The following is a 24,091-nucleotide window of genomic DNA, read 5'->3' as shown; positions in this document are numbered from 1 at the left end:
GGAACAAATGGGAGTAACAAAAAGTGTACCCATCCATCCCTCAATGCGTTCCTTTTGCAGGGAAATGAAAGTGCAATCTAATGGGCCCCATCCAGTTCAATGTTTCATTCATTTCTAAATGTATACAGCCCCTCCTTGTAATATGCTAAATCTCTTACGTATTCTCAAATAGATTGGGGGTCTTGTCTTTTCTTACAAGTTGCCTCTATTGTCCTCGTCTTGTAATGTTTTTCTGGACCTCAGACCTATGCATGTGGCTTACGCAAGGACTTTGGTATCTGTAAGATCTAATGTGAGAATGAGCCCTGAGTAGCTTCATGAAAAACGTACCTCGTGGCAAGTGTTACACTCAACCAATTGGGAGAAGACCTGAATGCTTTTTTGATGTACAAGCCAATGGGCTAGGTATCCAATTTAAAATGATAAGAACCAGAAGCTTACAGCAAACTCTTCACCATCATCCCAAGGGGAAACTAAACTCACCACAAAATTGGCTGAATAGTGCAAATAGCTAAGGGCATTTCAGGAAACCAGAGGCTGCTCCCAGACACTTTGTGGGCTGGGGTTTGTCTAGGGAATTATCCGCCACAAATTGCATTTGTTCCCCCTCTAATTGCTCTGGGCGGTGCAGCCTTTCAAAAGCTGCCAATCGAGGACATTTCCAAGCTATGTCCTCTGTATTAAGCTTCCTTCCCCAATTTCCTCTCAATCCAAATAGCGTTTCTAACAGAAGCAGGTAGTGGGGAACATTCAGATGAATATGAATGGGAGGAACAGTGTCTTGTTGAAGAGGGTGCTAGCAGAGTCTCAAGCCTCACCTGATGGAATAATTGTATATACATAAGTGACACTGTCAGTTAAGGGCACACTTTTTCGAAGCTATTTTGGTTCTGGTGTATTACAGCAGCAGGGAATGAAAAAGGGAATAATAACAATGACTTTGCCTTTCAACAGTGAGCACTATTTTTGTTTATTGGATTGAATGTTATTTTTTTTATTTTTTTTAATTAAATTTATTAATCGCCCATCTGGCTGGTCACCCAGCCACTCTGGGCGATGTACAACAGACCATAAAACAATTTAAAACAATAAAATTCTACCATAATTTTTTTTTTAAAATACCCTAACCCACCCCAAATGCCTGCCTGAACAACCACGTTTTTAATGCACGACGGAAGCTCATTAAAGAGGGGGCATGACGGAGTTCCCTAGGGAGGGAGTTCCACAGAGTGGGGGCCACCACAGAAAAGGCCCTCTCCCTCGTCCCCACCAGTCTAGCTGTCCTGGCTGATGGGACAGAGAGAAGGCCATCCGAGGCTGATCTTGTTAAGCGGCCTGTCTGGTGTTGCTGGAGGCGCTCCTTAAGATAGGCTGGGCCGGAACCATATAGGGTTTTAAAGGTCAAAACCAACACCTTGAATTTGGCCCGGAAAACAACTGGTAACCAGTGCAACTCCTTCAGCACTGGAGTGATGTGATCTCGCCGGCGGCTGCCTTTAATCAGGCGAGCCGCCGCGTTCTGTACCAGCTGCAGCTTCCAAACTGTCTTCAAGGGTAACCCCACGTAGAGCGCATTACAGTAGTCTAAACGAGAGGAGACCAGGGCATGTACTACCGATGGGAGCAGATGGTCGGGAAGGAAGGGGCGCAGCCGCCATATCAGATGGAGTTGATACAGCGCTGTCCGGCTCACAGCTGACACCTGAGCCTCCATGGACAGCTGGGAGTCCAAAATGACCCCCAGGCTGCGGACCTGGTCTTTCAAGGGTAGCCGTACCCCATTCAACACCAGGTCAACATCCCCCAGCCTCCTCTTGTCTCCCACCAAAAGTACCTCGGTCTTGTCAGGGTTCAACTTCAGCTTATTCCTCCCCATCCAGCCACTCACCATCTCCAGACATTTGGACAGGGATTCTACAGCCAACCTTGGTGAAAATTTGAATGAGAGGTAGAGCTGCGTGTCATCCGCATATTGATGACACTGCACCCCAAACCTCCTGATGATAGCCCCCAGCGGCTTCACATAGATGTTAAATAGCATCGGGGAGAGGATGGAACCCTGTGGCACCCCACAAGTAAGTGGCCACGGGTCTGAAACCTCCTCTCCCAGTGCTACCCTCTGGTACCTGCCGGAGAGGAAGGACCGGAACCACCGCAATACAGTATCTCCAATGCCCACCTCCTCCAGGCAGTCCAGGAGGATACCGTGGTCAACCGTGATACTAATATCCGTCAGTATCTCATAAAATGAGCCGTATTTGTTAATATGCAAATTTTAGCTCATTAGTTGAGGACACACTTTTTTGAAGCTGTTTTGGTTCTGGTGTATTACAGTAACAGGGAATGAAAAAGGGAATAATAACAATGACCTTGCCTTCCAGCAGTGAGCACTATTTTTCTTTATTGGATTGAACGTGACGTCTGTCAGTATCTCATAAAATAAGCTGTATTTGGTAGTATGCAAATTTTCGCTAATTGATTGATCAGGTCATCAACAAGCCACTCAAGCAATGAATTGCATTTGTGCAAGCACATCCTGTAATTTCACCAGCTGCTTTGATGACAATTTATTTCTGCCGCCCTGGTTGTGATTTATGCATCTAATGAAGTGTACGTCGTGGGCACCTCGGTTACTAAGGAACAGTGCATGGAGCCTTGATCAGCCAGGAACATTGGATGGCAGGAGAAGTGGAGCATTGTACCAAACAGATGTACTAGATCAGCCTTCCCGAACTCAGCACCCTCCAGATCTGTTGGACTACAATGGCCACCATCCCACCCAGGTGGTGGGAGTTGCAATCCACCACATTTGGAGGTTAAACAGGTTGGGGAAGGCTGTGCTAGAAGTTCTCTTATTGTCAGTGAATGGCATTTAGTGCTGAACACTAAAGGCAGATGCCATGTTCAAGAGCCCTTGAACCACAGGGTCACTAGGATAAGGTCCTGGAAGAACTTCTGTGCCCTTAGGCGCTGCACTGAAGGGAGATGTTTGCCAGATGGTGCTATTCCCATCAAGATATTGCACCCTTGAGAGAAGCAGCAGCTGGTGGGATTTGCCTTCTATGCTATTCTTAAAGGTACCACAGCCCTCTCAGGATCTGAAATCAGCAACCCGACTGAACGAGGAGTGAGTTGGCTCCTTGAGTTGGATTTTGCATGGCATACCTGTGGAAGCAAAAAAACAGCAAGAGGGCAAGGCACTGATATATCACTAAACAAGAGAGAAAAGAAGTTCTCAGGTGCCCAAATGAAACATTGTATTTTGCCTGACACCTTTCCGAAGAAATGTCCTTCCTCAGGGGCTTTCTTTAGATATATCGAAAAGAATCCTTCCAAGGTATCTTATATCTTAAAATGCATATATTTTATTCAGACACCTGAGAACTTATTTTCTCTTCTGTTTTGTGATATACCTGTGGAAGCCAGAAACACGCAAATTGAGCAAAGTGGGGAGGAGAGGACATAGCAGAGAAGACAGAGAAGTGTGTTGGGTGACTGGATGTTGGATAGACATGGGCATCGACCAGTGTTGTATGGCAGGATATTCCTTAATTATTTGCTAGACGGGTCCAGTTCTACTTGAAGGACCTGAACAAGCACCCAATGTGGGACTGGGAATGTAAGATTGGATGGAAACAAAACTAATTTTTTAATCTCCTGGTAGGGCTGCAAAAGAGCGCTGGCTCAATTCCAGGAGATCCGCTGCCAGTTAATGAAGACAATATGACCTAGATGGACCAGTAGTCTGGCTCAGTATAAGGCTGTGTCTGTGTTCCTCCCTGAAACCCTTTTCTCTCAGCTGCGACTTCCTATTTGGTTAATCATTACACTATAATGGAAATAACAGTGGCGTACTTCACAGGGTTGTTATGAGGCTGAAAGGGATTCTTTTGCACATTTAAATATATTAGTAGTAACAGTAGTAGTAATAATAACATTTTTTATAGAATCTGAAGCAGCTGTTTTCCTTAGGACGTAGGACTAAGCAGTGAAGGCTGCTCACTCCAATGCTAGTGGGGCAGTGATTCCACTCCAGGGTTCAGTCAGAACCAGTCAGAACTCCAAAGAGTTCTTTGTACCTCAGATAGCTCCTTTAGAACTCTGACTGGTTCTGACTGAAAGTCGGAGCAGATTCATCTCCTCACTGACATCGGAGCCACCAGCCTCCACTGGGACTGAGTTAGCAAAATAGGATGATTGAATGTAACTCAGCTATTTCGGTGAGACTGGGCAATCGCAGTGAGGTGCAAACTCGTCTCGCCCTGAATGTTTAAGAAGTAAAAAACAGTTATCTCCTCTGTAGGTGCTCCGCTCTGCTGCTGACTGGTCTGCTGGGATCAAGTACCACGAGGAATCCATCCATGCTGCTTATGTTAGCGTGATAGAAAACAGCAAACACTACATATATATAGAGGCAAGTGGTAGCTCTGTATGGATATGTGGCCAGTAAAAGTAGCAGGAGACAAGGACTATAATTATCATCTGTGTGCTGTTCCTGTTAAATCTCTTCAATGCCATGAACTAAATTAGCTGCTCTGGAAAAAAAAAATCCCAGTTGTGAATGAATGTACCTTTTAGAAAGGAAAATAAATGCTTCTCAGGTTGTTGGGCGGGTTTTATGTTTGCCTTGTTGTTCTTCGGGGCACCATCTCTTTATCCTCATTTTTAATGTGAGCCATGTTTTTGATTGAGCCAAGGGGTGAAGAAGAGTCACCGAGACTGGATCTGTCCACTGAGTCACAAGCCGAGGTGTGGACAAATGGTTCCTGAAACCACCCCTGCCCATGTGAATAGCATTGGTATGTTTGGTAGAGCCCTCCTCTTACCAGGCATGGCCATAGAAATATTTGGCGTCTGGGGAAGAAAATCCCGGTGGTATTCCGCTGGTGGTAAAATATATAAATTGGCCATGTGCTGCCCTTCAACACAGGGTTGTTGGACCTCAGGCCTGCAGGCCAAATGTGTCCTGCCTGGGCTCCCAATCTGGCCCTCTGAGGTGCCCCAGATATCCTCACCCCCTTTCCCCAACCACCAATCATGTGGTGGTTTCACGACTTTTGCTCAGTTTTTTCCCTGTTCTAAAAAGCTGAAATGCCTTTCCTAAGAGTTACTGGCAGTAAGAACATAAGAAGAGCCCTGGTGGATCAGACCAACGATCCATCTAGTCCAGGATTCTGTTCACACAGTGACCAACCAGCTGCCCATGGGAAACCCACAGGCAGGACTTGAATGCAACAGCACCTTCCTGTCCATGTTCCCCAGCAACTGATGTACATAGGCATACTGCCTCTGATACTGGAGGTAGCACAGAGGCATCAGGACTAGATAAGGCCATCGATGGCCTTATCCACCATTAATTTCTCCAATAGCCTTTTAAAGCCATCAAAATTGGTGGCCATCACTACCTCTTGTAGAGGTGAATTCCATAGTTTAGCCATGCACTGTGTGAAGGACTTCCTTTTATCTGTCCTGAATATCCCACCAGTCAGCTTCATGGGATGACCCCAGGTTCTAGTATTATGAGAGAGGGAGAAAAACGTCTCCCTATCCGCATTCTCCACACCATGCATAATTTTGTACACCTCTGTCATGTCTCCCCTCACTCGCCTTTTTTCTAGGCTAAACATTCACAGATGTTGCCACCTTTCCTCATAAGGAAGTTGCTCCAGCCCCTAGATAATTTTAGTTGGCCTTTTCTACACTTTTTCCAACTACAGTATCCTTTTTCAGGTGCGGTGACCAGAACTGTACACAGTATCTTAAGTGTGACTGCACCATAGATTTGTATAAGGGGAGTATGATATTGGCAGTTTTATTTTTCATTTCCTTATTATGCCCAACATGGAATTTGTGTTTTTCACAGCCACCGCACACTGGGTTGACATTTTCATTAAACTGTCCACCACAACTCCCAGATTTCCTTCTTGGTCAGTCACTGATAGCTCAGATCCCATCAGGTTATCCTCAAAGTTGGGATTTTTTTGCCCCAGTGTGCATCACTCTTGCTTATGTTGAACTGCATTTGCCCTTTTGATGCCCATTCTCCCAGTTTGGAGAGATTAAGAGTTTTAAACTAAAATTTACCGGGGTGGGGGGTATTTTAAAAATATTTTTGCCTTTGCCCCTTTTGCCTTTAGCTCCACCAACCACTGGAATGCAGCCCCAGAGAGCTTCTCTGAATTGAATCTGTCCCTCGGGCTGAATGTTCAGTGCCCCTGCCCTGTGCATGTGATGTTTTATGCTCATACAACCTGTTCTCACCTTCAGCATAATATTGCACAATGGTAAGGGGAAGGACCAGTTGAGGTCATGGGTGGGGCCAGCAGCGTGATCTCACATGTTTGGTCAATGTGTGGAAGAAGTGAGAATAGGGTTCTTGACTCAACCCACATGGTGGAAGGTGATTCAAGTGTGCAATGAAGAGCCTCTTTGGAACAGAGGGCTGCATTGATAGGCCAGATGGGCAGTCCACAGAGACTGGATTGAGTCCTTGGGCCACCTTTTGCCCATCACTAACCTGTCCTTTGCAGGAGCCATGTAAAAAAGAAAATGCCATGAATTTGCAATGCAGTTCATAGTGGATTGCGCTCTTTTTGGGCAACCTTTTCCGTCCGTTGCCTTCTGGGTTGAAAATCTGAAAGTCTTGTAAGTACAGGATGAGTCACAGCTAATTATTTCCTTCACATACAAAAATATGGGCACTCTTTCATTAGTGTAATGCATTGCCACTAAGAAATGGTTGTTCAATTACATATTGATGTGAAACATTAAATATATCTGTCCTCTGGGTGAAACCCAGAGAACACGTAGATCTATTAAAAGCCAATGGGAAAAGTGCACAGTTAAAGACTCAAGTCCCATTGGTTTCAGTGGGACTTATCCATACTTTATTTACTCTAATTTGCATCCTTATACCTCAGCGTAGTGATTTCCAAGCTTGCTTCCCTCAAGAAAACCTTCTCACATTGATTTGTCTGCTGAGGAAACCTTGCGTGTTGCTGAGGATTCTGGGATTAATTCCAATTCGCACTCTCAGTTTATGTGATGCCTTGGCCAGAGCTGCTAGGTTTTGCCATTGCCTCCTACAAAGGAAATCCCCCTGAAATGTGTCCACTGCTCCCTTGAGACTGAACACTACAGGGGAAGGTTGGTCATGGTGGATATTGGTCGAGAATGACTTTCAGGAGAGCTTTTCTTGCATGATTGATCTTTTCATCAAGATACCTGAGATAAGCTTCAAAGAACCTCACGTTTCCTTGTTTGAAACGTGCTGCCTCAGCAGATGTTGCATGTTAGAGAACTTTCAGTAATTATCCATGTTATTAATGGCGTTTACGTTTTCAGCTTCTTTCTGTTTTGTTTTGTTGCACTGTAGAACCAGTTCTTTATTAGCTGCGCAGATGACAAAGTGGTATCTAACCGGATTGGTGATGCCATCGCACACCGAATTCTCAAAGCCTACAGGTAACCTTGCTCAAAAATACAGCCAAGGTGCCCTGGATGCAATCGTAAAATATTATTTCTCTGGTTGGTTTAGTAATTTCTGGGGGCCAGGGGGAGCAAAAACAACTCCACCAAAGATTGGATTGGTGGTGCAGGCAAATTTCAAAAACCTTCAGGTGGGGCTGGGCTTACTGTTAAAGATGAGGTGGCCAAGATTTCCCCCTTTTTTTTAGTTTTTGGGTTTTTTACAAAAAGGAACTTGGCTGCCACTTCAAGTGACAGCTTGGCTGCCCTCAGCATCCCGCCAGTGTTCTTTTTGTAATTTGGGACAGAACGCCTCAGTGGGAATGTTGCCACATCATGATGTAGCATCATTTCCAGGAACATTCTTGGGAGGAATTCATGGCTGCCCTGTTGGCCAATGCAGGGGGGATATTCAGCCCAGACGTTCTTCTCTTGCAATGCGGCAGGGCTGTCAAACCTCTTTCAGCCACAGAGCCAAATTCAATTTTGAAAAAGTTCTCGGGGGCTGCATTCCAGTGGTGGATGGAACCAAAGGCAAAAGGGGAAGGGCCAGAATTCCAAAAATACAAGCACACTTTCGCTTGAAGCTCCTACTGACAGTAAGTAAGCCTTTGGAGACGCATTTCAACTTCTTAGAATGGGGGGGGGGGATGCAAAAGCTGGGAAGCTACCAAATGCCTGGCAGCTGGGGAAGAGCGAGCATGGATATCTGGGAACCCTGGGGGGCTGGACAGAGGCACTAGGCGGGCCAGGTTGGGTCCATGGGCCTGAGGCTCAACACCCATGCAATATGGGTTCCAGCTCTGCCACTGAAATTAGCTGAATTGTAAATGTGCACTACAGTTTTTCTCATTGAAACTACAACCAAAGAGATACACCTCTCTCTCTCTCTCTGTCTCTTTCTCGTTCTCTCTCTCTCTCTCTCTGTGCGCGCGCGCATGTGTGTATTCATCTCAAGGGCATCAACAAGCTATCCTACTGTCCAGTGTATATCTTTAATACCTACAATGAAAGGACTAGTGTAGGTTTGGATTAGGGATGTCGGAGAAATCCATCCAGGGGGTGGAGTTCGCCAGGCTTTCAGCGCTCAGCCCCATGGACTTTGGCTCACCTCCCCACAAGCTGGCCCAACTTGATCACATCGAGTTGGGCCAGCTCTCAGATTTTCCATTCTTTTTTTCATGAATAGCAACTTGTGCGAATTGTGGCCACAGTTTGCGCAAATTGTGGTCATAATTTGTGCAAATTGCAGAAATTATGGCCAAAGTTTGTGCAAATTACACAATTTGCAGCTGCAGTTTGCACAAGTTATTATATACGGGGTGTGGGGGACTGAGAAACATTCCCAGATTTCAGTAAAAAGCAAATGCAAGCTGAGCTGGGAGTGCTGGGAAATCCAACGAGCCCAAAAAGGGCAGGATTTCCCCATGACAGACATCCCTAGTCTTGGTTTACACCATGGGCAGAATGTGGCCTATAAAATAAATCCAGCCCAAATAGTGTGTTGCACCTGTTTTCTTTGGGGACCAGGTTGATGTTGTTAGTCCATCGCCATAGTTTGTCTCCTGCTTCGAAGTGCCTGAAGACATCTGTGAATTTTTGCATTTCTGTTTGTTTAATAATTTAAGCCAGCGATGCATGAAGTTGGTGATTTCTAGATGGAAAGCGACTGGCTTTTAAATGGAGAGAATAAGAGCTCTTGGTACACTGGGGAATTCTAACATGATTAATATGTGGATCGTTGTAGCATTGCTAGACCGTGTCTCTGAAAAGTGATTGAGGATATTTACAGTTGCCCAATGTTTCCAAAAGGCATGCTTATATTTCAAGTGGTGCAGTCATTAACAGTGGACATCATTTATCTACAACTGTAGCAGTTAATATATATAAAGCTGTGGGTTTTCCATGCATCCACAAGATTGCTGTGGGAGAAGTGTGTCCCATTGAATTCAGAAGTATTCAGAAGTATGTCCCATTGAATTCAGTTGTGCCTACTCCCAAGTGGGTGTGTATTGCAGCCTTCTCCAACCTGGTGCCCTCCAGATGTGTTGAATTACAACTCCCACTATTCCCAACCAACATGGCCATTGACATGGCCATACAAATGATGGAGTTGGAGTACAAAACTACTGGAGAGCACCAGGTTGGGTACGACTGAACTATAGGATTGCTGTTTTCAGCCTTATTTACCTAGATATTAGATTAGCACAGCCAATTCTCAACATGCTTTCAAGCTATGATGGACTCTGCATTTTAGCCACTTCCAGCCATAAGATTAAAAGAAAAATCCAAGACCGATCTAATCCAACAGACTATTTCCCTCAGTGGCCAACCAGATGCCCCTGGGAAGCCCACAAACAGGGCTCCAAGGCAATAGCCCTCTCCCATAGGCTAAGCTGGTTGTAGACTTGCTAACCATCACCTACTGGACTCAGATCAGATTGGTTTATTATGTATTTGTTTGTTCAGCCTGCAATCTTATGCATGCATAGACAGAAAAAGGTCCTACAGCTGCCAGCATTCCCCAGCCAGCCATGCCATTTGGGATGCCATTTGTCCAGACCCACCCCCTCCCAAAAAGGTCTGTTGACTAATTAAATATTGTCCAAAGAACAAATTCAAATCAAAGAAAGAAAAAATGGTGATGATAGCAGTGCTACAGCCCACTTTACCTTGGGGTTCAACCCACTAATGGGACCCAGCTCTCCAGCTAAATATCACTGTTCCAGAAGATAATCATTCTATATTTGCCCGTTGTCATTGCTCAACTTAATTGATGCATTCAGTACTTCACTATGATTTATTTAATGAATGCCTTAATTTGAATAGTAGGGAAGAACAAATAGAATTACACCAGTTAGAAGAACAAATGCCTTGTAGAACACTGGTCTTCAGCTGGGGTGTCGGGACCCATTAGTGCAGTTTTTCCCAACCTGGTGCCCTGCGGATGTGTTGGTCTACAACTCCCAGAATCCTTCAGCCAGCATGGGTTGGAGAAGGCTTCATTAGTGGGTCACGCTGCAAGCTAAGGTATGTTGCGGTATGGCATCACCATCATTTTTCTCTCTTTGTTTTGGCGTGGTTGTTGTTTTACATGAGACAGGTAGAGAAGGAGATCAAAGGCAAAAGAGCATAGGCTAGCCACTTGTATTTCCCATAGTTGTGTAGAAAAGGGAATTTCAGCAGGTACAGCTTTTACTCACACCTTCCTGACAAGTTGCATCTACGGTGATTGGTTCTCCTGGTATTTCGTTTGTTTAACACAGTCAGAGGGGGTTCCACATTTAATCGAAGTGGAGTAGCTGTTGAACACTCTTTCCTGTGCTGTTTTCCCGATTACCTCCCCACTGAAGCTGCTGTTAGCTCCATGTGTGTGTATGTGGGGGTAACACAGTTGGTATAATCCCTCCCCGCTGCATGACTAACAGCAAATTCAAGGTGGGTGAGGGTGATTTAGATCAGGAAAAGGTTATGGGTGAAGGGATGAAACGCTCTGTCTTTTAGTACCCTTGCTGCAATGAAATGCAGAGAGCTCTGACAAGTGCATTAAAATAAACTAAATAAAGAGAGCTTCGGCTATTGGGTGGTATAGAAATAAATAAACAAACAAACAAACAAGGAAACCAGTAGTCCACCCACAGATCTCTCACCATGTGACGCATTGCTTGGCCCTGAAACCGATGTTCAAGAGACAGAGACAGCACCACGCTGGACAGTGCTGGTTGCGATTGCAGCTTGAGGGCCGACACACAGCAGTTTCACTTTCGCACACATCAGCTGTTCCCTGGCTTCTGCCTCTGCAACTCACCTGTTTCTCATTCCTGGCTGAAAGCATTCCAGACTTCTTTTTTTTCTTTTTTGAAAAACCCGGAGATCTTGTTAGCAGAACAAATTATGTAAATGCACACACATTTGCATAATTCTAATTGCAGGCCTTGGGTTTCCATGGTGCAGAATGTAGCACTTTTTTGTGTATAGCTACAGAGAGACTATATGCTTCCCTTGGTATAATTGTGATTCAGGTGATGCAGTCATTGTAGCAGACTGCATTCCTGTCAAAGCAAACCAGTCAATTCCTAGCCTCTGGAGTCATTTTCTGCAGCTCACCTGATCAACGGCAGAATCCAACAGGGTGCTTATGCCCCCGTCGATTCTTTTCCGCCGCGCCAATTCCCTTTTGCAAGTGGTGGGTACCGCCAATTCCAATGCACAAGCAGGGCCCACCACTTAAGCCAGGGAAATGTATGCTCCTTTATGCGAGCTCTGGCAACCTGCCTCCTTCCAGAAACTAGCATTTCCGCTCATTTTGGGTTGCCCCAGAAGCAGTAAACTGCTGTTGCACAAGCGGTGAGTGATGCTTGTGCAACGCAATCAGTGGGGCAGAAGAATCGGCAGGGGCAGAAGTGCCCCACTGGATTCTGCCCCAAGATTCTTGTGGGTAGGTCTAACCCTATTTTGTATTGCCTGTACCTCACAAACCAGGTCAGAACCCCATGCCTGTATTAGGTAGAAGAACACAGCATCAGACTTTTATATTTTCTTTATTTTTCATAATCCATCTTCTTTGTAAACGAGCAAAATGCTTGAGTCCCCTGGACTGCAAGGAGGTCAAATCAGTCCATCCTAAAGGAAATCAACCCTGAGTGCTCATTGGAAGGACAGATAATGAAGCTGAAGCTCCAATATTTTGGCCACCTAATGCGAAGAGAAAACTCCCTGGAAAAGACCCTGATGCTGGGAAAGACTGAAGGCAAAAGGAGAAGGGGACGGCAGAGGATGAGATGGCTAGATAGCATCACGGATGCAATGAATATGAACTTGAGCACGCTCCGGGAGAGAGCGCAGGACAGGAAGGCCTGGCGTGCTATGGTCCATGGGGTCACGAAGAGTCGGACACGACTGAACGACTGAACAACAACAACAAAATGCTTATTATCATGATGGGTGGGGAGATGGGCATAATTTGTCTCTATACACTCTGGGTGTTGGGGAATATTCAGTACCAGGTTCCAGGTCATTGAGGTCCCTTGTGCAAAACACCCCTCAATGGGCCTCCTCCCTCAGGGTATTTCTACACCACCCTAAAATAGTGCATTTAAAACGGGGCTTTCTGCTTCCGTTTTAAATGCAGGATCACCACTGGCTCCCTTTACATGCGGTTCCTTCCCCCCTGCCTTCTCCCTGTATCTGAGCCTTCCATTATCTTTCATTGATCTCACTCCTCTTCTTGTCGCTTCTACTCTTTTCACGGAGGAAACTGAAGGGGAACACAAGGGGGTAATTTGATAGCTCATTATCTGCAATCTGTTTAAAAACGGAACAAAGGGCATTTAGTGCAGGAGACGCCTTGGAGGATCAAGGCATGAAGGAGCAATCTCAATCGCATGATAAAAGCTCCGTGTGATGAAGCCCTCAGTGAGTCTCCCTTCTCACTGCCGTTGTCGCCAGCCGCTGTTGATCCTCCTCCTCTTCCTCAGTATTGCTGTGATTTGCTTGCTTGACTGGCTAAGAGCCAGGGAGCCAGGAGACAATTTCATCTCCTGCTCTCCCTTCTCACCACCACCATTGCATGGGCCAGAGTGAGAGGCAGGTGAACAAGCAGGTAGCGATGTTGAAGAGCAGGAGCAACTCCACGAGGGTCTTGCCAGCGGGGCCCTGCTGCAGTGTGGGGCCCTGGCAGGTGCCCAACCATGCCCACCTTTGACGCTAGGCCTGGGAGTATTGTGATTCCCGTAGGATTCGTCTGGGGGCCAAACAAGATGTGACTTTCAGTGTGTTTTTGCATTCAAAGTGCAGGGGTTTTTTGCCAACCCCCCCTGCAAATAACGTCAACTGGTGTTGCAGGGGGGGCTGATAATTATGGGTTTCACAGATTTCTTCCCAAAGCAGAGAATGGATTTCCCACAGGACCAAAGCAAGGCAGGAAAGGGTTATATTTCCCTGTCCCCCAGCTGCTGTGATCCTGATCCTTATCACAGCCACAGCTCATGTAATTTGCGTTTTTTTTAAAAAAAGGAAACAAATACAGTCAGGTCCAGAAATATTGGAACAAGGATAACTGTTTTGGCAGTTGGCCTCTGTACACTACCACATTGAAGTTGAAAGGAAACACACCCAGATGGAAGTGAAGTCAGGACTTTCAGCTGTAATTCAAGGGGTTTGACAAAAGTGGGGCACTAACCATTCAGGAAGTACAGCCAGTGGCATACACCCCCCCCATCATTGGTGGCTCACAAGCAATGGAACAAATGGCTGACAAGCAGCTGCATGGCCAGGTGTGGCCTGTTTCCTGGGTACCTCATGACCAATCAAGCAGAGAAAAGGCCTGGAGGTGGTTCTGAGTGTTACATTTGCATTTGGTAGCTGTTCACTGGAACTCCCAACATGAGGTCCAGACGTGTCCATGCGAGTGAAGGAGGCCATCATTAGGCTGAGGAAACAACATAAACCCATCAGAGAGATAGCAAAAACAGTGGGAGTGGCCAATACAACAGTTTGGAACATCCTGAAAAAGAAGGACTTAACTGGCAAGCTCAGCAATAGCAAAAGGCCTGGAAGACCACGGAAGACAACTAAAGTGGATGACTGCAGAATTCTGCTCAGGGTGAAGGGAAACCCTTTCACAACATCTGGCCAGGTCAAGAACGCTCTTGCGGAGGTAGGCATGTCGTTGTCAACATCTACAGTCAAGAGACGGCTTTATGAATGTAAATACAGAGGCTTCACAACAAGGTGCAAACCACTGGTAACACTCAAGAACCGAAAGGCCAGATTAGCCTTTGCCAGCAAACACGTAAAAAAGCCTGCCCAGTTCTGAAATAAGATTCTTTGGACTAACGAAACCAAGATTAACTTGTATCAGAACGATGGGAAGAGAAAAGTATGGAGAAGGAAAGGAACAGCTCATGATCCAAAGCATATCACATCATCTGTCAAACATGGTGGAGGCAGTGTTATGGCATGGGCATGTATGGCTGCCAATGGAACCGGGTCACTGTTGTTTATTGATGACCTGACTGCTGATCAAAGCAGCAGGATGAATTCTGAAGTGTATAGGGCTATACTTTCTGCTCAGATTCAGCCGAATGCTGCCATTCTGATAGGACGCCGCTTCATATTGCAGATGGTTAATGACCCCAAACATGCAGCAAAAGCTACCCAAGAGTTTCTCAAGGCAAAGAAGTGGGATGTTCTTCAATGGCCAAGTCCGTCACCTGATCTCAACCCAATAGAGCCTGCTTTTCACTTACTGAAGACAAGATTGAAGGCAGAAAGACCCACAAACAAGCAGCAGCTGAAGGCAGCTGCAGAAAAGGCCTGGCAAAGCATCTCAAGGGAGGAAACTCAGCATTGGGTCATGTCCATAGGTTCCAGACTTCAGGCAGTCATTGACTGCAAAGGATTTTCATCCAGGTATTAAAGGCGATCCTTAAGTTTGAACTGATGTTAGTTTGTTCCATTATTTATGAGCCACCAACGATGGGTGTGTGTGTATGCCACTGGCTGTTAGGGATGTACGAAAGTCACTTACCTTTTCGCAGCTTGGCTTCGCGGTGGGGGGGAGGCGCTTCGCTTCTCCCCCCAAAGTTCAGGCGAGGGGGAGGGAGGCGCCCCGCCTCGCCCGGCTGAAATTCAGGCCAGGGAGAAGCGCCCCGTCTCCCCAGCCGCGAAACAAAAAGTGGGGGGAGGAAACCCGTGATAGGCTACGTGACGATTAACGTAGCCTATCACGGCTGACTTTGGAAATCTAGCCGTGATAGGCTACGTTAATCGTCACGTAGCCTATCACGGGTGTGTGTTGTTGTTTTTTTTACTTACTTTTTTATTTTGTAATGGCGGCGGCGACAGCCGGTCGGGAGACCGTCCGCCGCCCCCGTCCCCCACGAAACGTCGCCGAACCGCCGCCGGGACCCGCCGCCGAGAGGGACATTTGCTGAAGGTAAGTCCCATCCCGGGGGTTGGGGGGGGGGCGGCGGAGAATTTCCCCAACACTTTTGGGGGGCCGAATGCCTCGGCGCTCGGCCTCCCGAAGATTCGGGGAGAAATTCTCCGCCATCCCTACCTGAATGGTTAGTGCCCCACTTTTGTCCAACCCCTTGAATTACAGCTGAAAGTCCTGATTTTGCTCCCATCTGGTTGTGTTTCCTTTCAACTTCAATGTGGTGGTGCACAGAGGCCAACTGCCAAAACAGTTATCCTTGTTCCAATATTTCTGGCCCTGACTGTACTTGTATGTTAAATGCAAAGATGCATTTGGACCCTGAGTAGCATGGCTGGTCCACCCTGTGACAGGGATATGAGGTAGGCCCCTAGCACAATAGTATTCCCAAATGCAGTGATAATTTTTTCCCATTCATTCATGTGGGAGAAAGTAAATTATAATTGTATGTAATTCAGCTCAGAGACACTTCAGAGCAGGGAGTAAACCTGCCACCTGCCCTTGGGAACTCCACTTCTTGAGGGAAGTGAGTTTTTCCTTTTCTCCAGGACTCTTGTGAATTGCAGTATTTACTTGACCCCATAGAACTTAATGGGAACCAATGGTGCTTTGAGACAGATAACTCCTAGTGCTCCCAGTCAAAAAGCAGCGTGTAGCTATTCTGTCTTTTCCTCCTTAATGTTTTTTTTCTGGTAAGGAAAAAGATGGAAGCTCCAGTGGGAAAATATGGGAAGCTTACAAATGGATGGCCACGACGACGTCTGGACCTCTGTAAAATTCTGTGAATGATGCAGTGTGATTGAACAATAAGAGCCTTATCTGGAAGCACCCAGTGAGGCTTGAGCCACTATATAGCCTGGCATGGGTTGCAGTGGTGTAGTAAAGCCAGGGCTCGCAGGGACAAAGTGATGGCACTTTTTTATTAGCAGGGATACTGACATCATCTGTCCCCCCACCAGAATTCCCTGTCCCCCCCTGAGTTTAGCTGCAGTCCATACATTGGGGCTGTTGACACAACACGCTGACCTACAGTCAGCGGTTGGGTGTGGGTTGTTGTTGTTGAACGGTGGGTTAGCATGTTGTTTGAACCCAGGACATTTTTCGCAGGGTGGCTTCTTAACCATGCAGTGTGCTTGTTAACCACCCAGCAACAAACCATGGGTTCTCAAAGTGGCTTGTTCGAGTAAAATAAGCCACATTTGCATGGTTAACAAGCCACCCTGTGGAAAATGTCCTCGGTACAGACAACAAGCCAACCCACGGTTCAACAAGCAGTCCACGGTTCAGCAGTAATCCACACTCAAGCACTGAGTGTGGGTTAGCGTCTTGTGCGAACCTGGTCAATAGCTTATGAGAAATGAATTTTTCCAGCAACAGTATTTGCGTTGCGTATACAAACAGTATATTGCTCCTTGTGGTAATGCAAAGTATTTTGGGGTGGCTTGGTCTTGAAAGGGCAGTTAAGATCCATAAGCTGTATAAAAGGCCTGCTGCTAGCAAATGAAAACTCTTAGAACTGGTTTGTTGATGTTGATCAACAGAGCTGCCTGCAACTTTTGGACTGTCGTTGGGGGTGTGGCTATGAGGACTGTCATGATGAGGGTCGGCATGTCAAAATTTACCACTACACCACTGCTGGATTGTATCTCTTTGTCATGACAGTGTGACAAAGGATACAGAATGCCAAGACGAATGTTCACATCCATATGGCAAGACAGGGGAGAATGGGAGGGACTGGAGTTCAGGCTGGATCAATGCCCTATGTTATGGATAGGGATTGTGTTGGGTACTTTGCTACTGATGTGCATTGCAATACAGATGCATTTCAAGATGTGCAAGCCATATCCCGTCAGCCTGTGTGCTTTCCAATACCTTGATCCAGCAAGTGAGAGTCGGCATCCGCATATAGATCTTCCTTGCTGGATTGCAGTGAATCAACCAAAATGCTATGAAATCCCTATTACTATAAAGTTCTTGGGATTGCCTTCAGCAGGAAGGAGGCAGTGAATCAAATCATATTATCTTGACATTTTTCATCTTCTGGGTCTCACGCAGAAGAAGGATTCTCTCTTGCATAAATATTTAAACCATAATGGAGGGACTTGATGGAGTTTTCCATCGAAGTATATGCACCTCTTTGTTCCTTAGACAATATAAGGCATATATAATTAATAGACTCGCGTCTTCGCTTTACATGGACAGATTTTCTGATTGTGTTCATTTTTTTCCTGAGCAAGCTGTCCTGTTTCTAATGAAAATAGGTTGCTCGTTAGTGATTTATTTTTGCAATTATTTTTGGCACGTATCAATAATTAATATTCCTTACTTCCAAATGATCTGTCTTGCCTCGTACAGATGACATTTTTAATTTAAAGTAAAGCATGTGTGTGTGTATGATTACGCTAGGTGAATGCTCATTCCAACTGCAATGCTTAGAAAAAGTACCTTGTACTTTTATAGAAATAAAGATGCATCCCTTCATTACTCCCTTACGCTAGTGATTGCAGGAAACAGTCCATTTAATACAGATTCTGAGCCTTCTTTTCCCTGCTAACCGCAAGCACTTATACCAGGGGTGGAGAACCTTCTTTCCTAATGAGTGTCACCTTCCCTTAGGGGCAGTCTATCAAAGAGCACATGCCAGCAGAGGGTGGGGCCAAAGCCAGTGGTGGACAGGGCCTCCCCCTTTTCTCTCCCTTTTTCTTCCAAGCCTTTCTCTTCTCTCTCTCTCTCTCTTTCACTGACACCCCCTTTTCTCACACTGTTTCTGTTATTCTCCCCTTCTCTCTTGCTTTCTGCCCCCATTTCCTCCCTTCTCTGATACCCCCTTTTTCTCTCATTCATCTCTCACTGACACCCCCTTTTCTCACATTTTCTTTTTGACTTCCCTCTTTCTCTCTCTCTCTCTTGCTGAACCCCCCTTTTCTCATACTCTCTCTTGCTGACAACCCTTTAGCCCTCTTTTTGTCACCCCTTTTCTCCCTCTCCCTCTCTCTGTCGCTCTCTTCCACCCCCCTCATCCATCTTCCTGCTGGGGGAGGAACAGATCACCCTTGCCAGATGTCTGATGTATGGGCTGATTGCTTGCAGAGAGCTTCAGAAATTAGACTGAGGACTCTATGCAGTCTTAAAGCCACAGGTTGCCTGCCCCAACCTATACAGTGCAATCCTGTGCACCGCGTTCAGTGGGACTTGCTCCCAGATAAGTAGATATAAGGACTGCACCCCTAGTAGCCTTTGAGTATATTGCCATGCAGGTGGCTTGAGAATTGCCATTTCCAAGGCCTGATATTAAATGGGACTTCAGGTGTGCAAAAAATTTTCCTGTGCTGTCCAGCATCACATCTCATGGCAAACTACTTGTTTGCAATTCACCTGGGTATGCCACTGAAAACAATGCACTCCCTTCTCTTCTTGCTGCAACACACAGGAATCTCACTTGCCTTGTGACTTTGTGACAACCACTAGTGATGTGAAGCAGGGATGGGGAAATGCACATGCAGATATTTTCAGTTGCATTTGAATTATTGGAGTTGTAACTTTGCAGTAAAAGATAGCACAATTCCCATTCCCATCCCACATGTCTAGTACTGACTACAGGAAATAGATTTGTTTATTTTTTTGGACCTGGCTGAATGTTGTTTAAAAGTTCTACTCCTAGAAACAATTGCTAGGAAATGACGTGTCTGCTGAGTAGAATCTTTAACATTACAATACTTTCAGTGGTTTTATCCAAACCCTATGATGCTTGCCACCTAGTGGTCATTTCCTGTCTCCTTGGCTTACAATCAAACAAAAATGTTTTTATGCCCTTGAGTTTTATTACGGGTAACTGGGAAGTCACACTCCCTACGAATTCTAATTAGGAAGAATGTAATTGTCTGGCAACTTGCTGATAATTATTTTGGTTTTTTACAAAAAAAAAATAGAGGGAATCAAGGGCATGTCTGGAAATGGAACAGTACAGAAATTGGCTGGCTTACACGATAATCATCTGTCAGCCAGAATAAAAACAAATATGATTTAAAAGGGAGAAAGGAGTTTGCACATCAGGAGTGCACCTGTGGCAAATTTGCTACTTGGCTGATTTATTTCTTCGTATAATTTTTGTTAGGGTTTACTCACATATAAAGGTGCATGAAGGGTTTGGACTTGAACACTAAGAGCAGATCTGCATTACAAGCTTATATTGGGTTTATACCTCTTGAGATGTCATGGATTCCTTCAAAGCATTCCGGGAATTGTAGTTTGATGGGGGTGCTGAGCTCTTCCTAGGCCCATGCACGGCCCCAAACAGAACAAAATTTCTCTGGGTTCGCTGGAGAGAGGTGATGGGTGATGGCTATTTAAACTCATTGAAGTCTGCAGTGTATACATTTTTACTGAGCCAGTGAAAGATGAATGCAATTTGGTAATGGTCCATTCGTCAATGCCTTGCCAGTGTCCAAAGTATTCATTCACTTAGTGGAATCTTCTTACTTTTTTGTGGTTTGGGAGTGAGCAGTATCATTGAACTGCAGAGGCTAGGAACAGTGAAGGTCCCCTCCAAGAGGGGTTGCTATTTTTATCATATATCATCTATATATTGTTTTATTATTACATAGCAGATACCATGTGTGTAGATATATGTGTATGTAGATGTGTGTGTGTACTTATTTTTATTATTATGTATCATCACCTACCCACTTCCTTACTTAACAGTCTGTACTAGTCTTACTTACCAAACCAGCAAACAATTTTGGAGATAATCTAGTTTTTAAATGAATGTTATAACTCAAGCTGAGTTAAGCAGAGTGAAGAAGTTCTGCATTTATAAACTGAGAGAGCAGTCCTGTGGCCCCTAGACAGAGTCTGAGTGGCCACAGGATACTTCGATTCCTGGATCCAAGGCCAGAGACAGCGCTCTGTCCTTGGACCCAGGAGTCCGAGCTCCCTTCCTCCTTGCAGCCAGTATGGAGAGAACTGCACTGGCTTCCTGTCTGAGCTCGCAGATGTGAGGAGGGAAAGGGAGCAGCTCTGTGGGCGGGGAGGGGAGGAGTCCATGGCAGCTGGCACATGAAAAATCATCCAGGTGCCCCAGGCTCCTTCTCTCCAGCTCCGCAGAGCCCCAGCTAGATGGGCAAAATCACCCGTCTAGTGAAAATGCAGGGCAAGAAGAGCACGGAGGTGATGATCGCTTCCGCACTCCTCCCGCCCTGCATAGGATGCCTGCCAGCCTCCGAGTTCGGAGGCTGATGGGCATCCAGACAGGACTGTGCCCTGAGATAACTTTCTAGTCCTATTTATTTTTTGCTTTTGTTTCTTTGATCAAAGTGCAGCAAGGTTAAATCGCTTGCCTTGTCTTCTCCTTTTAGGGAAAACAAACGGTACCGCGTCTACGTCGTCATCCCCCTGCTGCCGGGATTTGAAGGGGATATTTCCACAGGAGGAGGAAATGCACTGCAGGCAATCATGCACTTTAACTACAGGTATCCTGGGTGGCCCAGAGTGTCGAGATTTTTTAATTTTCCACTATGTGTGGTGATGTGTTATGAAACGGAATCTTAGTGGCACGTAGTCGAGGTCAGTGCCAGCATTCTGCAACGTCTCACAGACAGAAGGGCGAAAGGGATCTCTGATACCAGCTTGCTCCTGGATCCAAAAAGCTGATTTCCATCAGGGCCAGCACCAGAGTTAGTTTAGGGCACTGGCGGCAGGCAACCAGGATGGGGTGGTGGGCCAGGTGACCCCACCCCTCCCCAGCCCTTCACAGGCTGAAAGACCAATGTCAGTGGCATGGAGCCATGCCCCCTGACATTATTTAGGCCCCAGCAGGCACATTGGGAGGATGATCCACCTGGTGCATCCACAGGGGACCGGGCTTCACTGCACATGGGTATTCTCTGATGGGAAAAAGCCCACACGCAGCAAAGCAGCTTTATGTACCCTGCACGTTCTCCTATTGGGGAGAGGACACAGGGTAGGTGAAGCCGCCACTCCCCCAGGTTGGATTAGGCCTGCTGGTAGGTAGGTGAAGCCCCTGCAGGCTGGATTAGGCTTGTGGGCTTGAGGTTTCTCTCCACTGGTTTAAGAGGCCTCAGCAAAGTGTTGTTTGGTGGAACACCCTCCTAGAGTTTTTCTGCTCGGAACAGCAGACACTTGTGCCATTTCATACACTGATATCATAAACCCTTCATTGCAAAATGGCCTGCATTGGGGATTGCTCTTCAAGAAATCCAAGCCCTAAGCTCTCTTTGTCACATGCAAATAGTTGTGTGGCTCCTTGGATCCTAGCTTTTAACTTTAAATTACTGTTATTTGTTCTGTGGTTAATTTACTTAGGGTGCAGTCCTATGGCCGCTAGACAGCCGTAGGATTTTTTGTTTTCTGGGAACTGAACTCGGAGCTAGCACTCCAAGGTTGGTTGCCAGAAAACCGTCTCCCCACGCCCTCCCACACCTCCTCATAGGTGACGCGGTTCGTCCCCGGCTCCACACCTGTAAGAGCAGCACAGAGCAGGGAAAAGGGGGCATTCCTGGGGGAGGGGATGGCAGAAGCACCGCTACAACGCTTGCTATGTGCCGTCTGGCCTCCCCACCTCCTGCTCCGAGGTACCCTGGTTAGACAGCCGAAATTGGCCATCTAGCCGCAAATGCAGGGTGGCTGGAGAAGATCCCCTCCACACTCCCTGCATTGGATAGTCGGACGCCTCCGAGTTCAGAGGCAGCTGACTATCCCCATAGGATTGTGCCCTTAGAGTAGAATGTACATGGCACATGATAAGAGTAATATAAGCAAAACAAGGCAGGCTTCTGCCTCGTGGAGCCTACAACATACATTTTGGACAGTATGGGATGCAATAGAGAGAAGGGAGGGATTGCAGAGGTTAGAGTACACACAAGCCCTGTTCTCATGTTTTGTCCACATGTTCAGGGAATGCACGCAGGGGGAGCAGGATTTGCCCAACCTCCACATGTTCAGGAGAAGTTGAGAAAGGGCTCTACATCTGTATAAGGTTTGCTCCTAGGGCTTGTACCCACAATCTGAAACACTGATTGCACACACAGGCCCTGCACATGTACAACCCTTTCTTGCCTCCCACTGAACATATGGAGGTTAGGAGTGGGGTCAGCAGGTGCACAGAGGGCAAACTGAGGCTGGTGGCCATGACCCTGCTCCCCCCCCCCGACTTGTTTGGAGCATGAGAACAGGGCTGCAGTTCAGTTAGAGGGTGAGGACTAAGGAGGTAACGCTTCATAGAAAAGGTGGGGTTTTGAGCAGGGGTTTGAAGGGGGGAGAGAGGGCCACCATAAAGCTGTCCTTGGAAGATTTCCAGGCATAAAGGGCAGCAAGGGAGAAATGGGTGGAGTCACAATAGGCAGCGATGTTGCTGAAGCTGAGCAGGAGTGGGTCTGGTCAGTGCCTGGATGGAAGAGTACCCAGTAAACCCATGGGTACCACTTTGAGCCTACAGAAGAAATAAATAGCAACATGTAAGGAGAGTGGGAGACTTTGGGGAAGCTGAGAAAGATGGAGCTGGAGGAGCTGAAGTCATTCACAGTAACAGTAGCCTTGGATTTATCAACACAAGTGTTTTGAAAGAGCTGTGGTGTGCTTTGTATGAAATGACATTTTATAATAAGCTGCTAAAACATCTTATGAGGCTTTGTCCTACACTCTCCACTGCCCAGCTGCCTTTTCCCAACTGCCTTTTCCCAAGAGGTCCCTGTTTCATATTGCCAGTTCAGCTTGTGAAAGATAATTTTATTGCGTATTTCTGCCAAATAGCCAGCAGAGGGAGCACAGAGTTTTGTGTTATGCCTTGCCAAGAAAATCTCAAGGGGCGCATTTGCTGATTGGCTTTTTAATTAAGCTTCCTTCTCCCATTTTCCCATTTTCTGTTAAGTCCTTCTCTCTTGTTTATAGATACCAGGCTGCAACAAATAAGAAACCATAGTTTAAAGCATGGACACAATAGATAGATAGACTTATGCACACATCATACTGATACTGTTTCCGAAGACAGCATTTTCCTTGTTAGTGTTGTTCAGTAGGCCTAATTCACACCCAGGATTTGGCAGATGTGGCGTGACTCCGGTGAGCCATGCCTGCACTGTGCAAATGTGTTGTGAGAGTGACTCATGTGTGTTTTGCTCTCTCATGGCTCTTGAAGAATAATGCAAACAATCGGGATCTCTTAAGAGAGTCATGCCATGTCTGGAAATTGTGTTGCGTGACTCACTGCTTAGGGCTGAATACAGACATTATGATTTATGAACGTAAGAAGCTGCCTTAGACCAGGATTAGACTATTTTTCCATCTAGCCTCGCATTGTCTACTGTACTCTGATCAGCAGTGGATCTCCAGGGTCTCAGGACAGGGATCTTTTCCCATCACCTGCTACCTTGACCCTTTTAAGTGGATGCCATGAATTACACCAGGAAACTTCTGTGCGCAAAGCAGGTGCTCTGTATAGGGATGTACGGATTTTATAAAATTAGTTCCATCTGTGTTTTGTGGATTTCATTCCATTCGTTCTGTGTTTTTGTTCTGTTGTCCATTCATTGGCAGAACTGGATTTTTTCCAATTTCCTGAATTTGCATAAATGCACGTTTGCACAAATTCTCACTTGGAATATGCGCAAATTCCCCCCAAAATGCACATTTTCATGTTGTTGCCTATGGGGAAAATGCACATTTTCAGAC

General features: G+C 46.1%; 1 protein-coding gene across 1 annotated transcript in view; it reads left to right on the top strand.

The window, feature by feature from the left end:
• PLD1 (phospholipase D1) overlaps positions 1-24,091 on the top strand; it is a 204,882-nt gene that overhangs the window by 159,567 nt on the left and 21,224 nt on the right. The window contains exons 19-21 of the mRNA XM_084847488.1: positions 4,304-4,414; positions 7,376-7,464; positions 20,761-20,874. Coding sequence (XP_084703614.1) covers positions 4,304-4,414; positions 7,376-7,464; positions 20,761-20,874 — 314 coding nt within the window. The remainder of the gene's footprint in view (positions 1-4,303; positions 4,415-7,375; positions 7,465-20,760; positions 20,875-24,091) is intronic.

The sequence above is a fragment of the Heloderma suspectum genome, chromosome 3 (genome assembly GCF_057233095.1).
Source record: "Heloderma suspectum isolate Gila_16-S chromosome 3, 16-S_ref, whole genome shotgun sequence".
Taxonomy (NCBI): Eukaryota; Metazoa; Chordata; class Lepidosauria; order Squamata; family Helodermatidae; genus Heloderma; species Heloderma suspectum.
The sequence above is the reverse complement of the archived record's forward strand: the minus strand, read 5'-3'. Positions and strand labels throughout refer to the sequence as shown.